Below are 23,781 nucleotides of genomic sequence, written 5' to 3'. Positions count from 1 at the left end.
AAAAAAATACAAATAACTGAACTATGATTCAAACTATAGCTCAGAACAATGTGTGAAAACTCCCTTAGAGTTCTTGTGTGGTTGGGTGTGTGTGTCATGTTTAGCATTGTTGAAGATCTTTACAGAGCAAAGGTTACGGGTGGTGTTATTTTTTTTGTCTCTGTGTGTGAGTGTTCCTCGTGTGGCCCTCTTCTCAGTTAGAGCGTGTGTGTATGTGTGACATGACATGCTTTTCCTTCATGTTACACACTCCCTCTTCCCTTCCAGGCGGAGTGCCAGGGAGATGGTGTGTGTGACCCCGGCGGGTCAGAGTCCTGGAGGTACCCCCGTCATGGTGGACATCAACTCAGCTGAGCTCAGAAACCCAGAGGTCAAATTCAACTACACCGATGACCCCACCATCTTCAAGATCGAACCTGACTGGAGCATCGCTAGGTGAGGGTCTTAAACTGAATGGTACTGGTCTTATATGATCTTAACTGGTCTTAACAGATTGCTTTAGATCTTTTGTTGGACAATACAGTTTAATTTGTGTTTTAATTCTATGTAGAGATCTGAAAGGAATGGATAGGTGTAATTACACCTGTAGTTTGTACTGCAGTCAATGCAATGCCTGTATAAATACGCGCTGCCTTATTCAAACGAGACAATGTGGCGTGACAGTTTGATGCGGGAATATTTATGAACAAACACAAGCTGTGTACAGAGCAGGAAGTGGATTCTGATGCAAAATGGCTCGATAGAATGATCTAGAAAAACTGAGTTGAGTTCATTTCTCAATTTTATCTGAATGTAAACCAGTAGCTACCAGGTAGGCAGATTACACTGTTGATGCTCCCGGAAATAGTAATGACGGCCAAACCCTAACCCAGACGACGCTGGTCTAATTGTGCGACGCCCTATGGGACTCCCAATCACTGAAGGTTGTGATACAGTCTGGAATCAAACCAGGGTCTGTAGTGACTCCTCTAGAACTGAGATGCAGTGCCTTAGATCGCTGCGCCACTTGGGAGACCCATATGGAATCATGTAGTAACCAAAAAAAGGGTTCAACAAAAGCTGGTTGAGATTATTCAAAGTAGCCACCATTTGCCTTGATGACAGCTTTGCACACACTTGGCATTCTCTCAACCAGCTTCATAAGGCAGTCACCTGGAATGCATTTAACAGGTGTGCTTTGTTAAATCTTAATTTGTGGAATTTCTTTCCTTAATGCGTTTGAGCAAATCAGTTGTGTTGTGACAAGGTAGGGGTGGTATACAGAAGATAGCCCTATTTGGTAAAATACCAAGTCCATATTATGGCAAGAACAGCTCAAATAAGCAAAGAGAAACGACAGTCCGTCATTACTTTAAGACATGGCGGTCAGTCAATTCTGCAGTCGCAAAAACCATCAAGCGCTATGATGAAACTGGCTCCCATGAGGACCGCCACAGGAAAGGTAGACTCCGTTACCTCTGCTGCAGAGGATACGGTAATTAGAGTTACCAGCCTCACAAATTGAAACTTAATTTGAATAGGCTCTGAATAAACTGTGTTGCTGAGACAAGTAGGCAGTGCTCTTTGAATAGGGTTGGTGGGAGAAAAAAACAGCAACCACTTGGGAAAAAATACCCCAAAATAATATGGCTACCCTGGAGTAAGTAAGCACAAAGTATTTCCAAGTGCTTTTTGATGATTTGGCAGTTGCGTCTCATGGACGCCAAAACAGACCTGAAGCCGCTAGACACAAAATGGCAGTCAGTCGCTAGGGGGAATGGAACAAACCACCATGGAGACATCACGGTGGGTAGTTGGCGCCGACAGAGATGTTCGCCTCGCTTCGAGTCCTTAGGAAACTATTCAGTACTTAGCTTTTTTTATGTATTATTTCTTACATTGTTACCCCGGGAAATCTTAAGTCTTATTACATACAGCCGGGTAGAACTATTGGATATAAGAGCGATGTCAACTTACCAACATTACGACCAGGAATACGACTTTCCTGAAGCGGATCCTCTGTTTGGACCACCACCCAGGACAATGGATCTAATCCCAGAAGCCAACCCAAGACAACGGCGGGGCAGACAGAGCGGCTTCCTTGTCAGGCTCCGTAGACGTGCACAGCGCCCACCGCTCGCGAGTACACTACTCGCCAATGTCCAGTCTCTTGACAACAAGGTAGACAAAATTCGAGCAAGGGGGTTGCCTTCCAGAGATTGTAACGTTCTCCGTTTCACGGAAACATGGCTGTCTCGGGATATGTTGTCTGAATCGGTTCAGCCACCGGGCTTCTCCATGCGTCGCACCGACAGAGATACACACCTCTCTGGGAAGAGGAAGGGCGGGGGTATATACTTCATGATTAACGACTCATGGTGTAATCATAACAACATACAGGAACTCAATTCCTTCTGCTCACCCGACCTAGAATTCCTCACATCAAATGCCGGCCATGTTACTTTCCAAGAGAATTCTCGTCAGTTATCATCACAGCTGTGTACATTCCCCCTAAAGCAGATACTGAGATGGCCCTAAAGGAACTTCACTGGACTCTATGTAAACTGGAAATCATATATCCTGAGACTGCATTTATTGTAGCTAGGGATTTTAACAAAGAAAATTTGAAATCTAAGTCAGCATATTGATTGCACTACACATGGGGGTAAGGTAATACACTAGACCACTGCTGTAACTTCTGTGATGCATACAAAGCCCTGCCCCGCCCTCCCTTTGGCAAATCCGACCACGACGCCAACTTGCTCCTACCATCTTATAGGCAGAAACTCAAACAGGATGTACCAGTGACTAGAACCATTCAACACTTCTCTGACCAATCGGAATCCACGCTTCAAGATTGTTTTGATCACGTGGACTGGGATATTTTCCGGTTAGCCTCAGAGAATAACATCGACCTATATGCTGACTTGGTGAATGAATTTATAAGGAAGTGCATTGGAGATGTTGTACCCACTGTGACTATTAAAATCTATCCTAACCAGAAACCGTGGATGGATGGTGCTATTCGCACAAAACTGAAAGCACGAACCACTGCATTTAACCATGGAAAGAAGTCTGGGAATATGCCTGAATATAAACAGTGTAGGTATTCCCTCTGCAAGGCAATCAAACAAGCGAAATGCCGGTTCAGGGACAAAGTGGATTCGCAATACAAGACGTATGTGGCAGGGTCTACAGGAAATCACGGACTACAAAAAGAAAACCAGCCACGTCACGGACACCGACGTCACACTTACAGAGAAACCACCATCGCGGCCCGCTAACAAGAACTGCGCCCCCCTCTCCTTCTCGGTGGCCTCCGTGAGTAAAACATTTAAACGTGTTAACTCTAGTAAGGCTGCTGTCATGGCCGACATCCCTAGCCACGTTCCTCAGATAACTGAACTAAATGACTACCGCCCTGTAGCACTCACTTCTGTCATCATGAAGTGCTTTGAGAGACTAGTGAAGGATCAGATCACCTTCACCTTACCAGCCACCCTAGACCCACTTCAGTAGCGGGCCACCCCGCTTGATTACCAACAACGACGAGACAGTCTACAGGGAGGAGGTGAGGGCACTCAGAGTGTGGTGTCAGGAAAACAATGTCTCACTCAATGTCAACAAAACAAAGGAGATGATCATGGACTTCAGGAAACAGCCGAGGGATCACCCCCTATCCACATACTAGGGACAGCAGTGAAGAAAGTGGAAAGTTTTAGTTCCTCGGCGCGGAACATCAACGAGAAACTGAAATGGTCCACACACACAGACAGTGTGGTGAAGAAGGCGAAACAGGGCCTATTCATCCTCAGGAGGCTGAAGAAATTTGTCTTGTCACCCAAAACCCTGACTAAATTTTACAGATCCACATTCGAGAGTGTCCCGTCGGACTCTATCACAGACTGGTGTGGCAGTTGCTCCGCCCTCAACAGCAAGGCTCTCCAGAGGGTAGTGCGGTCTGCACAATGCATCACCGGGGGCAAACTACCTGACCTCCATAACACCTATAGCACCCGATGTCACAGGAAGACAAAAAAGCTAATCAAAGAAAACAACCACCCAAGCCACTGCTTGTTCACACCACTACCATCCAAAAGGCAAGGTATATACAGGTGCATAATAGCTGGGACCGAGAGACTGAAGAACAGCTTCTATTTCAAGGCCATCAGACTGCTAAACAGCAATCACTAACTCAGAGAGACCCAATCACTGGCCACTTTAACAAGTGGATCACTATTAATTTTAAACAATGCCACTTTAAAAAATGCCACTTTAATAATGTATACTTATCTTACATTAATCATATCATTTGTATATACTGTTTTTTATACCATCTTTTGCACTTTGCCTATGCCACTCTGCCATTGCTCATCCATATATTTACAGTTGAAGTCGGAAGCTTACATATACACTTAGGTTGGAGTCATTAAAACTCGTTTTTCAACCACTCCACACATTTATTTTTAACAAACTATAGTTTTGTCAAGTCGGTTAGGACATCTAATTTGTGCATGACACAAGTCATTTTTCCAACAATTGTTTACAGACAGATTATTTTACTTATAATTCACTGTATCACAATTCCAGTGGGTCAGAAGTTTACATTCACTAAGTTGACTGTGCCTTTAAACAGCTTGGAAAATTCCAGAATATTATGTCATGGCTTTAAAAGCTTCTGATAGGCTAATTGTCATAATTTGAGTCAATTGGAGGTGTACCCGTGGATGTATTTCAAGGCCTACCTTCAAACTCAGTGCCTCTTTGCTTGACATCATGGGAAAATCAAAAGAAATCAGCCAAGACCTCAGAAAATAATTGTACACCTCCACACATCTGGTTCATCATTGGGAGCAATTTCCAAACACCTGAAGGTACCACGTTCATCTGTACAAACAATAGTACGCAAGTATAAACAGCATGGGACCACACAGCCGTCATACCTCTCAGGAAGGAGACTCGTTCTGTCTCCTAGAGATGAACTTAGGTGCAAAAAGTGCAAATCAATTCCAGAACAACAGCTAAGATCCTTGTGAAGATGCTGGAGGAAACAGATGCAAAATATCTATATCTATAGTAAAAACGAGTCCTATATCGACGTGAAGAACATTTGTGGCAGCATCATGTTGTGGGGGTGCTTTGCTGCAGGAGGGACTGGTGCAATTCACAAAATAAATGGCATCAAGAAGTAGGAAAATTATGTGGATATATTGAAGCAACATCTCAAGACATCAGTGAGGAAGTTAAAGCTTGGTTGCAAGTGGGTCTTCCAAATGGACAATGACCCCAAGTATACTTCCAAAGTTGTGGCAAAATGGATTAAGGACAACAAAGTCAAGGTATTGGAGTGGCCATCACAAAGCCCTGGCCTCAATCCCATAGAAAATATGATGGCAGAACGGAAAAAGTTTGTGCGAGTAAGGAGGCCTACAAACCTGACTCAGTTACACCAGCTCTGTCAGGAGGAATGGGCCAAAATTTACCCAACTTATTGTGGGAAGCTTGTGGAAGGCTACCTGAAATGTTTGACCCAAGTTAAACCATTTAAAGGCAATGCTACCAAATACTAATTGAGTGTATGTAAACGTCTGACCCACTGGGAATATGATGAAAGAAAAAAAAGTTGAAATATATCATTCCCTTGTCACGATCGTTATTAGGAGTGGACCACGTTGCAGTGTGGTATGTTTCCATCCTTTTATTTGGAAGAGAAACTCCAAGAACAAAACAAATTATGCGAAAAAACGAAACGTGAAGCTCAAAGTAGTGCTCGCAGGCAACTATACCTAGACAAGATCCCACAAAGCACAATGGGAAAATGACTGCCTAAATATGATCCCCAATCAGAGACAACGATAAACAGCTGCCTCTGATTGGGAACCATACCAGGCCAACATAGATAATTAATCACCTAGATAACCCACCCTTGTCACTGTCACGCCCCAACCAACATAGAGAATAAACTGCTCTCTATGGTCAGGGCATGACAGTACCCCCCCCCCCAACCCCCCGGCCAAAGGTGCAGACTCCGACCGCAAAACCTGACTCAATAGGGGAGGGTCCGGGTGGGCATCTACCGTCGGGGGCGGCTCGGGTGCGGGGCGAAGTACCCACTCTGCTCGCAGATACATTATCTTCCATGGCGGCTCTGGTGCATGGATCGTCGCCGGAAGCTCCGGACCGTGGATCCTCGCAGGAGGAACCGAACTGTCACTGGAGGCTCTGGACCGCCGACCGTCGCTGGAGGCTCTGGACCGCCGACCGCCGCCGGAGGCTCTGGACCGCCGACCGTCGCCGGAGGCTCTGGACCGCCGACCGTCGCCGGAGGCTCTGGACCGCCGACCGTCGCCGGAGGCTCTGGACCGCCGACCGTCGCTGGAGGCTCTGGACCGCCGACCGTCGCTGGAGGCTCTGGACCGTCGCTGGAGGCTCTGGACCGCCGACCGTCGCTGGAGGCTCTGGACCGCTGGAGGCTCTGGACCGCCGTCGCTGGAGGCTCTGGACCGCCGACCGTCGCTGGAGGCTCTGGACCGCCGACCGTCGCTGGAGGCTCTGGACCGCCGACCGTCGCTGGAGGCTCTGGACCGCCGACCGTCGCTGGAGGCTCTGGACCGCCGACCGTCGCTGGAGGCTCTGGACCGCCGACCGTCGCTGGAGGCTCTGGACCGCCGACCGTCGCTGGTGGTTCCGGACCGTGGACCGTCGCTGGTGGTTCCGGACCGTGGACCGTCTCAGGAGGTTCTGGACCGTGGACCGTCTCAGGAGGTTCTGGACCGTGGACCGTCGTAGGAGGTTCCGGACTGTGGACTGTCGTAGGAGGTTCTGGACCGTGGCCCGTCTTAGGATGTTCCGGACTGTGGACCTTCGTTGGAGGTTCCGGACTGGGAACTTTCGCCGGAAGCTCTGGACTGGGAACTGTCGCGGAAGCTCTCGACTGGGGACTGCAGACCTGATGCGTGGGGCCGGTACAGTTGGCACCGGGCTGGTGACACGCACCTCAGGGCGAGTGCGGGGAGCAGGCACAGGACGTACTGGACTGTGTAGACACAATGGAGTGTGGAGCGTAGAGCTGACACAATGCGTCCTGGACAAATGACCACCTTTGCATGGCAAGTGCGGGAAGCTGGCACAGGACGCACTGGGGATACAGCGCGTAGAGCCGGCACAGGATATCCTGGACCGAGGAGGCGCACTGGAGACCAGGCGCGCTGAGCCGGCACAACCCGTCCTGGACAGATACCCACTTTAGCACAAAAAGTGCGAGGAGTTGGCACAGAACGCACCGGGCTGTGAATGCGCACTGGAGACACAGTGCTGCCTCCGCCTGCTTCCATGGCAGGCTTCTGTCTCCTGCCATAATCTCTTCCCATGTCCAGGATGTCCTCCACTCCTGGCTTTCCTCCTGGGCACGCTGCTTGGTACGATGTTGGTGGGGTCTTCTGTCATGATCTTTATAAGGAGTGGATCAAGATGCAGCGTGGTATGTTTCCCTCCTTTTATTTGGAAGAGAATCTCAAAGAACAAAAACAATAAAGCGAAAAACAAAACGTGAAGCTCAAAGTCGTGCTCGCAGGAAACTATACCTAGACAAGATCCCACAAAGCACAATGGGGAAATGGCTGTCTAAATATGATCCCCAATTAGAGACAATGATAAACAGCTGCCTCTGATTGGGAACCATACCAGGCCAACATAGATCATTTATCACCTAGATAACCCACCCTAGTCACTGTCATGCCCCAACCAACATAGAGAATAAACAGCTCTCTATGGTCAGGGCTTGACATCTCTCTACTATTATTCTGACATTTCACATTCTTAAAATAAAGTGGTAATCCTAACTGACCTAAAACAGGGAATTCTTACTAGGATTAAATGTCAGGAATTGTGAAAAACTGAGTTTAAATGTTTTTGGCTAAGTTGTATGTAAACTTCCAACTTCAACTGTATTTCTTCATATTCTCTTTCCTTTTAGATTTGTGTGTATTAGGTAGTTGTTGGGGAACTGTTAGATGACTTGTTAGATATTACTGCACTGTTGGAACCAGAAGCACAAGTATTTCGCTACTCTCGCATTAGCATCTGCTGACCATGTGTATGTGACAAATAACATTTGATACGTCTACGGGGAGAGAGGCGATCAACAGACTACGATGAGAGGTGCGAGGAGGCGAGCGATCTCATTTGGAACAGAAGTGTTGTTGTGTCTTAGCTCTTATTACTTATTTATATAATAAGAAAGACTCTGAATACAAGAAATTGAACTGGAGCTTCACATTTACTAAAACGAGTTAGTACCAGAACAACATAGAACAACACTGCGCATGAACAAGGGTGCTCCATTCTTAAAGGGGACATCAGTAATTAACAGAACATAACAACTGTGAAGTAGTGAAGATGAAGGGGAAAAAAGTTGTTAGCATTATTTAGCATTAGCCTCAGGAGGGGCAGTAACCCCGCTGGCTTTCTCGTTTGCTGTTTGTCTCAACACTCCCAGAGGATTGGCTGTTACTCCTCTCCGCCAATCATGGCTTGTGTTTACGGTGCAAAGAAATTTTGTCGCTGCATCCACCGCAAACAATAACAGTGGAAATGACAAAACACGTGCACTACGCAGCGTCGGTGACACGACTCACACTTGTTACTTTCCAGCTTCTGCTGAGTTACTGGTGTTCAGCCTGCGCTAACATCACAGTGACAGAACAGCACAACAGAGATGGCACATTGGAATGGGTTGGAGATATGCCTTGACATTCTCACAACATTATCACACTGTTACCTGGATTCAGTAGTAGTCAACACCTACTTTTGAACCACTCTCACCACACACTCTTACCTCTTTGACCTCTTTGTCTGTAACAAGTCTTTGATTTAGTGTCTTTACTCTAAACCAGGGATGGATGGGCAACTGATGGCTCCTGGGCCGCACTCATTTGGGGTCTCAACTTACTGTTGCGAGTTAGAATAGTATGTGTGTGACACATTTGTTTGTGCATCTCTTATGTCAGTCACTGATAGTCAGTCAGTTAGCCCATGTCAGCTAACATTTTTTAGATTGCCAAATTAGTTTAGCGGCCAGCTATCTAAACTTGTTATCGACTTTGTTTTTAAATGATCCCCTGTCAAGAGGGGGGCCACTAAAATGTGTTTTACTTGGTGTGTGTGTGTGTGTGGGGGGGGAGCAGCTGCAGCCCCTCTTTGCACTTCAAAGACAAGCAGGTGGGCCTAAAGCTTGACGCAGACGCAAGATTGTTGCAATGTCATTATTCAACAAAAAAGGGTCAGCTTCTTGTAATATGCTCTGTCATTCAACATACTTGATTACAACCTGATAATACAGTGGGGGCTATATAGGCTATTCATCAAAGTAGCCTACTTTGCATTGATAACCAAATATAATCTCAGCGACTGCTCAAACAGTAAACCAAACAACAGGAATCCATCCAAAAGGGTATTTTGTTTATAAGTAATATCTAGTGATTACAGGCTATTGTGAAATAGTAGAACCTGCTGTCGCCAACTAGCATGATGACATTCTAGTTTTAGCTGATATGAGAATGATATGCTGCTTGTGTACTCAAACTGGGATAATGTTTTAGGTTACACTGGCAAGTATAAAAGTATTTGCCAGGCCATATTTTTTTTATTCGAAATCTGATTATTTCACATGGAGATTTGCGACGCTGAAAAGGCTAGCTGGCGTGCTATGTTTTTAGCCAGTCTAAAGCCAGTTAGCCAGGCTGCCAGATAGCTTCTACTAGGATGGAAAGGCAATTCTTTCAAATCGCCCCCTGGTGAATGAAATTGGAAGCGGCGAGGATATCATATTACCAAAAGACTCCATCCATGCGCATGCACATAGATCAACGGAGTGAAGTTTGTCTTAACCTTAAGACAAGTTAGTCTGCATGCTAACCAGACGAGCAAGTCGGCCTAATACAAATTAGCCTGCATGCTAACCAATTCAGGACTGCCACATTGTGTTACGTCAGTGTGTTTTGGAAAGTTCAGCACCCTGTGGCTACGAGGGAGTGTCTGGGGGGACGGTAATCTTGCCCATGTTTCCCCTGTCCCTGTTGGTCATTGTTGGGCGAATTGAAAAGGTTGAAGGTTGAAAAGGTCAGAAAGCAGCAATGATAGTCTGGATGTGAAAGCTTTTGTTCCAGCCCAGCAGTAACACACCGGTTTCGGACCAAATGTAATCAGGTGTGTTAGTGCTGGGCTGGAACAAAAGCCTGCACATCCAGTATACCACCACGTACCGGAGATGGAGAATATAATTTTGGGTTCTAGACATTGGAGGTATTCATTGAGGTAATAATCAAGTATTTTGGTCCCTTCCACGAAGCACTATTAGAGTTTAAACAAGCTTTTAATATGCAAGTAAGAGCCTTAGTGTTACCATCATTATCTGTGATAGAGTGCGTAAAACAGATCAAATACTCTACAGTGAGAGTGGGCATTAACATGAATGCCATAGCTGGAGGGTCTTTTTCACTTGGACTAAAATTAAATGTATTCGGGAAGCGCATGGTTCTCTGGAAGATATGGGATTCGTCCAAAATGACTCCCTCCCATGTATTTGATATTTTCCAGAGCTAGCACAACTGATTCAACTTGTCAACTAACCATCAATTACTTGACTATTTGAATCAGGTGAGCTAGTTCAGAACTACAACAAAATTGTGAAATGTTTGGGGTTCCCCAAGGAAACGTTTAAGAAGCACTGCCCTTAAATAGTGCACTACTTTTGACCAGAGCCCTATGGGCCCATTTGGGACACACACTGTGCCTTCTCTAATCGTATTAAAAGACAGGAATCGCAGTGAAGTTCCCTTGTTGAATGTTTTGACATGATCTAGCAGATCTAGCAATAGGATTATGTTATTGTAATGTTTGAGGGTGGATGTGCTGTTATGGGTGTTGTTGTTGACTGTTTCTTCTTCTGCAGTGGCGGCACCATGTTGACCGTCACCGGCACCAACCTGGCTACCATCAAGGAGCCCAAGATGAGAGCCAAGTATGGGAAAGTCCAATCTGTCAACGTGAGTACTACTGACCCAACACACACACCTGACCCAGTGGTCACCCAGCCCTGGGCCTATTTATGTGTGTCTGTATGTGGTGTCATTTTTTAGACTGAACAAAAATATAAACGCATAATGTAAAGTGTTGGTCCCATGTTTCATGAGCTGAAATTAAAGATCCCAGACATTTTCCATACACACAAAAATAGAATTTCTCACAAATGTTGTGCACAAATTTGTTTATATCCCTGTTAGTGAGCATTTCTCCTTTGCCAAGATTAAACCATCCACCTGACAGGTGTGGCATATCACGAAGCTGATTAAACGGTAGGATCATTACACAGGTGCACCTTGTGCTGGGATCTGCATGTGCAGATATGTCACACAACCGACAAACCACAGATGTCTCAAGTTTTGAGGGAGCGTGCATTTGGCATGCTGACTGCAGGAATGTCTACCAGAGCTGTTGCCAGAGAAATTAATGTTAATTTCTTTACCATAAGCTGCCTCCATTGTCGTTTTAGAGAATTTGACAGTACGTTCAACTGGCCTCACAACCGCAGACCACGTGTATGGCATTGTGTGGGTGAGCAGCTTGCTGATATCAACTTTGTGAACAGAGTGCACCATGGTGGCGGTGGAGTTATGGTATGGGCAGGCATAATCTACAGACAACGAATACAATTGCATTTTATCGATGGCAATTTGAATGCACAGAGATACCGTGACGAGATCCTGAGGCTCATTGTTGTGCCGTTCAGCCGCCGCCATCACCTCATGTTTTAGCATGATAATGCATGGCCCCATGTCACAAGGATCTGTACTCAATTCCTGGAAGCTGAAAATGTCCTAGTTCTTCCATGGCCTGCATACTCACCAGACATGTCACCCATTGAGCATGTTTAGGATGCTTTGGATTAACATGTACGACAGCGTGTTCCAGTTCCCGCCAATAACCAGCAACTTCGTACAGCCATTGAAGAGGAGTGGGACAACATTCCACAGGCTACAATAAACAGCCTAATCAACTCTATGCGAAGGAGATGTGTTGTGCTGTGTGAGGCAAAGAAAGGGTGGTCACACCAGACACTGACAGGTTTTCTGATGTATCTGTGACTAACAAATCCATAGATTAGGGCCTAATGAATGTATTTCAATTGACTGATTTCCTGAACTGTAACTCAGTAAAAACATAGATATTGTTGCATTTTACTTTTATATTTTGTTCAGTTGAAGTTAAATCTCCTTTTTGCATGTTAACCTTTTGAAATGTCAACCTGCAATTAACCCAGTCTGTCTGGCAATCCCTCCATCCGTCCTTCACCTACAGTAGCACCACAGGGCTAGGCTAACCTTTTGTATTTTAGTCTCCCCCTCTATCTCTCTACCTGAAGAAAACATCCCGACCAAAACAACCTGCCATTTTCCTGCTTTGTCTCTTTCCCATGTCATTTTTATCCGTCTCCCCTTTTCATTGACCTATAAATTCTGTGTCTCCCTTCTGCGATTTCAGACCCCGTTAGCATACACAAGCTAATGCGCCGTGATTACTTAGCATTCCAGAGGGGAGGTTGGAAGGCATCTTGTGGAAAAGCAGCAAGTCTAGAGATAACCCAACCGATTCCATAACGTGCTTTTAGCATTGTGTGTTAGTGTCAGTCTCACAAACTGTGCGTCTTTAAACAGTGCATTCGGAAAGTATTCAGACTCCTTGACTTTTTCCAAATGTTGTTACATTGCAGCCTTATCCTAAAATGGATTACATTGTTTTTTTCCTTCATCAAAGCAAATTGCTGCACCTTTGGCAGCGAGTACAGCCTTCAGTATTTTTGGGTATGACGCTACAAGCTTGGCACACCTGTATTTGGGGAGTTTATTCTCTGCATATCCTCTCAAGCTCTGTCAGGTTGGATTGGGAGCTTTGCTGCACAGCTATTTTCAGATCTCTCCAGAGATGTTCGATCGGGTTCAAGTCCGGGCTCTGCCTGGGCCACTCAAGGACATTCAGAGACTTGTCCCCAAGCCACTCCTGTGTTGTCTTGGCTATGTGCTTAGGGTTGTTGTCCTGATGGAAGGTAAACCTTTGCCCCAGTCTGAGGTCCTGAGCACTCTTGAGCAGGTTTTCATCAAGGATCTTTCTGTACTTTGCTGTGTTAATCTTTGCCTCGATCCTGACTAGTCTCCCAGTCCCTGCCACTGAAAAACATCCCCACAGCATGATGCTGCCACCACCATGGTGCCAGGTTTCCTCCAGACGTGAAGCTTGGCATTCAGGCCAAAGAGTTCAATCAGTGCTGCGGAGATGGTTATACTTCTGGAAGCTTCTTGCATCTCCACAGAGGAACCAGGTTCTTGGTCACCTCCCTGACCAATGCCCTTCTCCCCGATTGCTCAGATGGTTCCGAAATTCTTCCATTTAAGATTAATGGAGGCCACTGGGTTCTTGGGTACCCTTCCCCAGATCTGTGCCTCAACACAATCCTGTCCCGGAGCTCTACGGACAATTCTTTCAACCTCATGGCAATTCTTTCAACCACATGCACTGTCAACTGTGGGACCTTATATAGACATTTGTGTGCCTTTCCAAATCATCTCCGATCAATGAATATGACCACAGATGGTCTCCAAACATCTCAAGGATGATCAATGGGGCGGCAGGGTAGCCTAGTGGTTAGAGCGTTGGATTTGTAACCAGAAAGTTGCAAGTTCAAATCCCCGAGCTGACAAGGTACACATCTGTCGTTCTGCCCCTGAACAGGCAGTTAACCTACTGTTCCAAGGCGGTCATTGAAAGTAAGAATTTGTTCTTAACTGACTTGCCTAGTTAAATAAAGATAAATATATAAAATATTTAAAAAATGGAAACAGGATGCACCGGAGCTCGATTTTGGCTCTGATAGCAAATGGTCTGAATACTTATGTAAATAAGGTATTTCTGTTTATATTTTTAATACATTTGAAAACATTTCTAAAACCAGTTTTCACTTTGTCATTATGGGATATTGTGTGTAGATTGCTGAGGAAAATGTTTTATTTAATCAATTTTGGAATAAGGCTGTAAAGTAACTAAATGTGAAAAAGGGAAGTGGTCTGAATATTTTCCGAATGCACTGTATGTCCTTGGTGTCTCATGGTGTCTTTATATGTCCTTGGTGTCTCATGGTGTCTAGACTTTATATGTCCTTGGTGTCTCATGGTGTCTCATCTCTATATCCCCTTACTGTCTCATGGTGTCTAGTCTTTATATGTCCTTGGTGTCTCATGGTGTCTAGTCGTTATATGTCCTTGGTGTCTCATGGTGTCTTGTCTTTATACTGTACATCCTTGGTGTCTCATGTTGTCTAGTTTTCATATGTACTTGGTGTCTCATGATATCTAGTCTTTATATGTCCTTACTGTCTCATGTTGTCTAGTCTTTATACGTCCTCAGTGTCTCATGTTGTCTAGTCTTTATATGTACTTGGTGTCTCATGTTGTCTAGTCTTTATATGTACTTGGTGTCTCATGTTGTCTAGTCTTTATATGTCCTTACTGTCTCATGTTGTCTAGTCTTTATATGTCCTTACTGGCTCATGTTGTCTTGTCTTTATACTGTATGTCCTTGGTGTCTCATGTTGTCTAGTCTTTATATGTACTTGGTGTCTCATGTTGTCTAGTCTTTATATGTCCTTACTGTCTCATGTTGTCTAGTCTTTATATGTCCTTACTGTCTCATGTTGTCTAGTCTTTATATGTCCTTACTGTCTCATGTTGTCTTTATATCTCCTTACTGTCTCATGTTGTCTCATCTTTATATGTCCTTGGTGTCTCATGGTGTCTAGTCTTTATATGTCCTTACTGTCTCATGTTGTCTATTCTTTATATGTCCTTACTGTCTCATGTTGTCTAGTCTTTATATCCTCTTACTGTCTCATGTTCTCTAGTCTTTATATCCTCTTACTGTCTCATGTTGTCTTTATATGTCCTTACTGTCTCATGTTGTCTAGTCTTTATATGTCCTTACTGTCTCATGTTGTCTAGTCTTTACATGTCCTTACTGTCTCATGTTGTGTCGTCTTTACATGTCCTTACTGTCTCATGTTGTCTAGTCTTTATATGTCCTTACTGTCTCATGTTGTCTAGTCTTTACATGTCCTTACTGTCTCATGTTGTGTCGTCTTTATATGTCCTTACTGTCTCATGGTGTCTAGTCTTTATATCCTCTTACTGTCTCATGTTGTCTAGTCTTTACATGTCCTTACTGTCTCATGTTGTGTCGTCTTTACATGTCCTTACTGTCTCATGTTGTGTCGTCTTTACATGTCCTTACTGTCTCATGTTGTGTCGTCTTTATATGTCCTTACTGTCTCATGGTGTCTAGTCTTTATATCCTCTTACTGTCTCATGTTGTCTAGTCTTTATATGTCCTTACTGTCTCATGTTGTCTAGTCTTTATATGTCCTTACTGTCTCATGTTGTCTAGTCTTTATATGCCCTTACTGTCTCATGTTGTCTTCGTCTGCATTCAAGGAGAGGAGAGAGGTTAAAGAGGGATTTTTAAGCATCGAGACAATTGAGACATGGAATGTGTACGTATGACATTCAGAGGGTGAATGGGCAAGACAAAATATTGAAGTGATTTTGAACAGGGTATAGTAGTCGGTGCCCGTCGCATCTGTTTGAGTGTGTCAAGAACTGCAACCCTGTGGCGTTTTTCACACTCAACAGTTTCCTGTGTGTATCAAGAATGGTCCTCTACCAGAGGACATCCAGCCAACTTGACACAACTGTGTGAAGCATTGGAGTCAACATGGGCCAGCATCCCTTTGGAATTCTTTTGACACCTTGTAAAGTCATTCCCCAACTAATTGAGACTTCTGAGGGGAAAAGGAGGTGCATCTCAATATTAGGAAGGTGTTCCTAATGTTTGTACACTCAGTGTATACACTTTTGACTACATGTCAGTGTACTGTGCATAATAAATATATGTATACAACATCCTCTCTCTTCTCATTCATCAGAACTGCACAGTGCTCAGCAACACCGTGATGATGTGTCTGGCGCCCTCTCTGGCCTTCTCTGAGAAAGGTTTCTCAGAGACAGGCAGCAATCCCGACGAGATCGGCTTCGTCATGGACGACGTGCGCACCACGCTTGTGGTCAACGAGACGTTCAGCTTCTACCCAGACCCCGTGATCGAGCCGCTCAGTTCCACAGGGCTGCTGGAGCTCAAGCCCAGCTCCCCGCTCATCCTCAAGGTGAGACTATGGTGGAAAAAGGGTTTCTCTGGTTTGGAGAGTGGGGCCCATCGTGGAGGAGGGTTCCAGGGTGGAGGAGGGAGATTCTGAGCAGTCCCAGGGTGGAGGAGTGTTATTGTGTGGAGGGTGTGGTGCAGGGTGGAGGGAGATTCTGAGCAGTCCCAGGGTGGAGGAGTGTTATTGTGTGGCGCAGGGTGGAGGGAGATTCTGAGTAGTCCCAGGGTGGAGGAGTGTTATTGTGTGGCGCAGTGTGGAGGTAAGTAAGTGAACCAAGGTGGAGGAGATATTTTCTTGGGTGGAGAATGGGGCCAATGGTGGAGGAGAATCCATCAGTGAGTTGGGTTCTGGGGTGCAGAGTGAGGCCCAGGGTGAAGGAGAGTCCTTTGATGGAGCATGAGCAGGGTGGAGGAGGGTTAAAGAGATACAAATGTATCTTAGGGAGGAGAAATGACACATTACGTATGTATGGCACCAGGTTCAATGTGACCATCTCACTGTAAACGTCAATCTCTCCAACAAACTCAACTTAGAAATGAGTGTTAAAACCTCACAGCGGCATCCAATGCAATATATTTCTGGAATGACACTGATAGAAATGTAAATTGCCTTTGTGTTCTCAAAACATTCATTCAGAAATGGTGACCCTATTTATTTGTCCCCTATTACCCTTGGAGCTTTTGGCTTTCCAACAGAACGGTTTGAGACTTGGCGACACCATAAAAGGCTATAGGGTGAGGTAGGGTGAGAACCCTATGAACCCTACGATAGGGTGAGAACCCTATGAAAAACTACTGTCTAAAAAATGTGAGGGAAAATTAATATTTATCCAAATCCACCAAAGATATGCCTCCTGCTCCCTCATCAGATAACATCAGAGCGAGTTCACAGCCAAATGTTCACCTTTTACACCAGATGCGTTCTCAACGCCTTTGAATCAAATCAAAATCAAATCAAATCAAATTGATTTATATAGCCCTTCGTACATCAGCTGATATCTCAAAGTGCTGTACAGAAAGCTGTAGCTTTGTAGCTGGGGATTTTAACAAGGCTAATCTGAAAACAAGACTCCCTAAATTTTATCAGCATATCGATTGCGCAACCAGGGGTGGAAAGACCCTGGATCATTGTTACTCTAACTTCCGCGACGCATATAAGGCCCTGCCCCGCCCCCCTTTCGGAAAAGCTGACCACGACTCCATTTTGTTGATCCCTGCCTACAGACAGAAACTAAAACAAGAAGCTCCCACGCTGAGGTCTGTCCAACGCTGGTCCGACCAAGCTGACTCCACACTCCAAGACTGCTTCCATCACGTGGACTGGGAGATGTTTCGTATTGCGTCAGACAACAACATTGACGAATACGCTGATACGGTGTGCGAGTTCATTAGAACGTGCGTTGAAGATGTCGTTCCCATAGCAACGATTAAAACATTCCCTAACCAGAAACCGTGGATTGATGGCAGCATTCGTGTGAAACTGAAGGCACGAACCACTGCTTTTAATCAGGGCAACGTGTCTGGTAACATGACTGAATACAAACAGTGCAGCTATTCCCTCCGCAAGGCTATCAAACAAGCTAAGCGCCAGTACAGAGACAAAGTAGAATCTCAATTCAACGGCTCAGACACAAGAGGTATGTGGCAGGGTCTACAGTCAATCACGGACTACAGGAAGAAACCCAGCCCAGTCACGGACCAGGATGTCTTGCTCCCAGGCAGACTAAATAACTTTTTGCCCGCTTTGAGGACAATACAGTGCCACTGACACGGCCTGCAACGGAAACATGCGGTCTCTCCTTCACTGCAGCCGAAGTGAGTAAGACATTTAAACGTGTTAACCCTCGCAAGGCTGCAGGCCCAGACGGCATCCCCAGCCGCGCCCTCAGAGCATGCGCAGACCAGCTGGCCGGTGTGTTTACGGACATATTCAATCAATCCCTATACCAGTCTGCTGTTCCCACATGCTTCAAGAGGGCCACCATTGTTCCTGTTCCCAAGAAAGCTAAGGTAACTGAGCTAAACGACTACCGCCCGTAGCACTCACATCCGTCATCATGAAGTGCTTTGAGAGACTAGTCAAGGACCATATCACCTCCACCCTACCTGACACCCTTGACCCACTCCAATTTGCTTACCGCCCAAATAGGTCCACAGACGATGCAATCTCAACCACACTGCACACTGCCCTAACCCATCTGGACAAGAGGAATACCTATGTGAGAATGCTGTTCATCGACTACAGCTCGGCATTCAACACCATAGTACCCTCCAAGCTCGTCATCAAGCTCGAGACCCTGGGTCTCGACCCCGCCCTGTGCAACTGGGTACTGGACTTCCTGACGGGCCGCCCCCAGGTGGTGAGGGTAGGCAACAACATCTCCTCCCCGCTGATCCTCAACACTGGGGCCCCACAAGGGTGCGTTCTGAGCCCTCTCCTGTACTCCCTGTTCACCCACGACTGCGTGGCCACGCACGCCTCCAACTCAATCATCAAGTTTGCGGACGACACAACAGTGGTAGGCTTGATCACCAACAACGACGAGACGGCCTACAGGGAGGAGGTGAGGGCCCTCGGAGTGTGGTGTCAGGAAAATAACCTCACACTCAACGTCAACAAAACTAAGGAGATGATTGTGGACTTCAGGAAACAGCAGAGGGAACACCCCCATCCACATCGATGGAACAGTAGTGGAGAGGGTAGCAAGTTTTAAGTTCCTCGGCATACACATCACAGACAAACTGAATTGGTCCACTCACACAGACAGCATCGTGAGGAAGGCGCAGCAGCGCCTCTTCAACCTCAGGAGGCTGAAGAAATTCGGCTTGTCACCAAAAGCACTCACAAACTTCTACAGATGCACAATCGAGAGCATCCTGGCGGGCTGTATCACCGCCTGGTATGGCAACTGCACCGCCCTCAACCGTAAGGCTCTCCAGAGGGTAGTGAGGTCTGCACAACGCATCACCGGGGGCAAACTACCTGCCCTCCAGGACACCTACACCACCCGATGCTACAGGAAGGCCATAAAGATCATCAAGGACATCAACCACCCGAGCCACTGCCTGTTCACCCCGCTGCCATCCAGAAGGCGAGGTCAGTACAGGTGCATCAAAGCTGGGACCGAGAGACTGAAAAACAGCTTCTATCTCAAGGCCATCAGACTGTTAAACAGCCACCACTAACATTGAGTGGCTACTGCCAACACACTGTCAATGACACTGACTCTACTCCAGCCACTTTAATCATGGGAATTGATGGGAAATGATGTAAATATATCACTAGCCACTTTAAACAATGCTACCTTATATAATGTTACTTACCCTACATTGTTCATCTCATATGCATACGTTGATACTGTACTCTATATCATCGACTGCATCCTTATGTAATACATGTATCACTAGCCACTTTAACTATGCCACTTGGTTTACATACTTATCTCATATGTATATACTGTACTCGATATCATCTACTGTATCTTGCCTATGCTGCTCTGTACCATCACTCATTCATATATCCTTATGTACATATTCTTTATCCCCTTACACTGTGTATGACAGTAGTTTTTTTTGGAATTGTTAGTTAGATTACTTGCTCGTTATTACTGCATTGTCGGAACTAGAAGCACAAGCATTTCGCTACACTCGCATTAACATCTGCTAACCATGTGTATGTGACAAATAAAATTTGATTTGAGACTTGAGAGACTTGATTACACACAGGTGGATTGTATTTATCATCATTAGTCATTTAGGTCAACATTGGATCATTCAGAGATCCTCACTGAACTTCTGGAGAGAGTTTGCTGCACTGAAAGTAAAGGGGCTGAATAATTTTGCACGCCCATTTTTTCAGTTTTTGATTTGTTAAAAAGTTTGAAATATCCAATAAATGTCGTTCCACTTCATGATTGTGTCCCACTTGTTGTTGATTCTTCACAAAAAAATACAGTTTTATATCTTTATGTTTGAAGCCTGAAATGTGGCAAAAGGTCGCAAAGTTCAAGGGGCCGAATACTTTCGCAAGGCACTGTACCTGGTGAGAGGGTGTGTGTGCTTGCGTGTATACAGAGTGTGTGTGTGTGTGTATTCACCTATGCATTCTCTTCAGTTGTGTGTCTGTCTCTGTCTCTCAGGGTAAGAACCTGATCCCGGCAGCCCCTGGTAACTCTCGTCTTAACTACACGGTGCTGATCGGTGAGACGCCCTGTGTCCTCACCCTGTCAGAGAGCCAGCTGCTCTGTGAGTGGCCCAACCTCACCGGAGAACACAAAGTTACCGTAAGTAGTCTACTGTATCCACTCTCTCTTTGACATTGTTGGGTTGGGTAATGTCGGGTTGGTTAATGTCTGGTTGGATAATGTTGGGTTGGATAACATTGGGTTGGACAATGTTGCGTTAGGTTTGGTAATGTTGGGTTGGGCTTGGTAATGTTGGATTTGGCTTGGTAATGTTGGGTTTGGCTTGGTAATGCTGGCTTGGGTTTGGTAATGTTGAGTTGGGTAATGTTAAGTTGGTTGGGTAATGTTGGGGGTGGGTAATGGTGGATTGGGTAATGTTGTGTTGGGTAATGTTGGGTTGTCTTATGTGGCATTGTATAACACCGTATCGTATCATATTCTTTTCACATTTAGCATTTCATCTCACTACATCTCTCCTCACCTAACCTCTGATTTTTGCTCATCTTGCGTTCTCTGTTTACCTCCTCCCTCATCTATACTTTTTGAATATAACAGTCTCCTCTTTCCTTATGTCATATACCCCTCTTTATGTTCTCTATTCTTTCCTGTGTTCCTCTTGCCACTTCTTGTCTTTCCTCCTCTCTATTCATCCCTTTAATACTAGAACCGCTGGGCCTCGAGGCAATCCCCATCAAGCTAATGAGCAGTCTAACAGTGTAATTAATACGTTTCATAAACGCTATCGCAAAAATAATCATTTGGTGTTGTTTATGAAGATCTTAGATAACATTAGCATATGTTAATTTTCATTAGTTTATGTTACTGTAGGCTAAATGTAAAAACAAATATTCTAATGTTCAATCAATTTTATTTGTGGAGTGTCTTTGTTACAACTATGAAACAAAAAGCATATGTGTTGAAACACGGTAACAAATGATTTTTATAATATCACAGTAAAAAGAAATACCCAAACCACCAAGTCGCGTGGTCAGCAAGACGCGTGGTCAGCAAGATGCGTGGTCAGCAAGACGCGTGGTCAGCAAGACGCATGGTCACACGGTCAAATGATAAAAACTTCAGTAGCCTAAACATCATTATGAGCTCCAAAATGTAATTTTATTGGATAAATAGTGAAAATCAGCACAAAAGCAATAATGGCATTATAATGAATATAACTGTCAAAAATGACAGCAGTTAAAAATAGTAAATTATTTCTACATCGGATACCATGGCGAATTTGTCTGTTTCCAGGCTTTGTGTTCTCATTTCTTTGTCATCATAATGGAGGTAACACATGATCTCTCTGAAGCGATCCGGTAAAATGGTTTCTCTTAAGAAAGGTATCCCATACATGACCAGGAAATGTTCCATATACACACTCTTTCCACCAAATGCTCCACGGACATTAAGTATTGAAATGAACACTTCCAGCTTATCAACAGACAGATCCCAGGCAGTGTCTTCTTGCTCCCTATGCCCAACAGTACAGTGCCTTATGTGCTGTAGCATGTCCATTTCACATAAACAACCAAAGTTGGTAAGTGCATTGCTGATGTAGTTTTTTGCTTGATATGTAGGGCCTGCTCTCTCAGTGATGATATTTTGTGCTGATAATTGTCCCGTAGAATTGTCACCGGCTTTTTCAATCCAAACGGTGTCCACCCTTCCTCTCTCCTGTCTCGCCGTTTCATTTGGTGGTGGCGTGGGCAACTGCTCAGTGCACACCGTTGTGGCTTTTTTATTTTTAAATATGTATTTTTTATTTTACCCCCTTTTTTCGCCCCAATTTCGTAGTATCCTATTTCGTAGTATCCTATCCACAGGAGTCGCTAGTGCGCGATGAGACAAGGATATCCCTACCGGCCAAACCCTCCCTAAACCCAGACGACGCTAGACGCTGTGCGTCGCCCCATTGACCTCCCGGTCGCGGCCGGCTGCATCAGAGCCTGGGCTCGAACCCAGAGTCTCTGGTGGCACAGGCTTAGGCCACTGCGCCACCCGGGAGGCCTCGTTGTGGCTTTTTGTACTTAGGCTTCAGAGGTTGAGGTTCAGGCTAAGGCTGAGGCCCAGAATAATAATCATCAGAGATGTCATGGTTCACTTATTCCCCACCATCTGAGTCATTTTCATTCAGATCGTGTAGCAGCACAAACGCAGCATGTGCATCCATTCTTCTTGCCATTGTAAATGACTCACTCCCCCACATTGTACTGCAAGTAGACCAGAGTAGACTGATAATGCTGCTTGGATTTGGTGGACTGATACATACCATTTTGAGATCATAATTAGAATAGATCAATACATTCGAATGGCCTGTCTTGTTCTTCATTCACAATTGGTGACTATATAATGATGCATTATCCTCTCCCCTCGCTCATCAACTCACCCATTCTCCCCCTTTCTAACCATCGTACTTTACTTCATTTATTTATCCTGTTGTTGAATGTGTGAAATTACTTTCTGTATAGTTTAGGTTGAGTTTTGAGGCAATTATCTGGGTGATTATCAACTGGGCATGGCGTCTTCCACTGTTGTGAAAAGGAGAGGAGCAGGCCCTACTTTCATGAAAAGGAGAGGAGCAGGCCCTACTTTCATGAAAAGGAGAGGAGCAGGCCCTACCTTCATGAAAAGGAGAGGAGCAGACCCTACTTTCATGAAAAGGAGAGGAGCAGACCCTACTTTCATGAAAAGGAGAGGAGCAGGCCCTACTTTCATGAAAAGGAGAGGAGCAGGCCCTACTTTCATGAAAAGGAGAGGAGCAGGCCCTACTTTCATGAAAAGGAGAGGAGCAGGCCCTACCTTCATGAAAAGGAGAGGAGCAGGCCCTACTTTCATGAAAAGGAGAGGAGCAGGCCCTACTTTCATGAAAAGGAGAGGAGCAGGCCCTACTTTCATGAAAAGGAGAGGAGCAGGCCCTACTTTCATGAAAAGGAGAGGAGCAGGCCCTACTTTCATGAAAAGGAGAGGAGCAGGCCCTACTTTCATGAAAAGGAGAGGAGCAGGCCCTACTTTCATGAAAAGGAGAGGAGCAGACCCTACTTTCATGAAAAGGAGAGGAGCAGGCCCTACCTTCATGAAAAGGAGAGGAGCAGGCCCTACCTTCATGAAAAGGAGAGGAGCAGACCCTACTTTCATGAAAAGGAGAGGAGCAGGCCCCTACTTTCATGAAAAGGAGAGGAGCAGGCCCTACTTTCATGAAAAGGAGAGGAGCAGGCCCTACTTTCATGAAAAGGAGAGGAGCAGGCCCTACTTTCATGAAAAGGAGAGGAGCAGGCCCTACTTTCATGAAAAGGAGAGGAGCAGGCCCTACTTTCATGAAAAGGAGAGGAGCAGGCCCTACTTTCATGAAAAGGAGAGG

At 45.3% G+C, this 23,781-nt stretch overlaps 1 protein-coding gene across 1 annotated transcript in view; it reads left to right on the top strand.

The window, feature by feature from the left end:
* The window catches only part of LOC112254952 (plexin-A1), a 402,693-nt gene that overhangs the window by 342,542 nt on the left and 36,370 nt on the right, over nt 1-23,781 (top strand). Inside the window, 4 exon segments of the mRNA XM_042324754.1 lie at nt 268-435; nt 10,931-11,024; nt 16,007-16,243; nt 20,379-20,522. Of these exon segments, the coding sequence (XP_042180688.1) occupies nt 268-435; nt 10,931-11,024; nt 16,007-16,243; nt 20,379-20,522 (643 nt within the window).

The sequence above is a fragment of the Oncorhynchus tshawytscha genome, linkage group LG07, assembly GCF_018296145.1.
Source record: "Oncorhynchus tshawytscha isolate Ot180627B linkage group LG07, Otsh_v2.0, whole genome shotgun sequence".
Classification (NCBI taxonomy): Eukaryota; Metazoa; Chordata; class Actinopteri; order Salmoniformes; family Salmonidae; genus Oncorhynchus; species Oncorhynchus tshawytscha.
The sequence above is the reverse complement of the archived record's forward strand: the minus strand, read 5'-3'. Positions and strand labels throughout refer to the sequence as shown.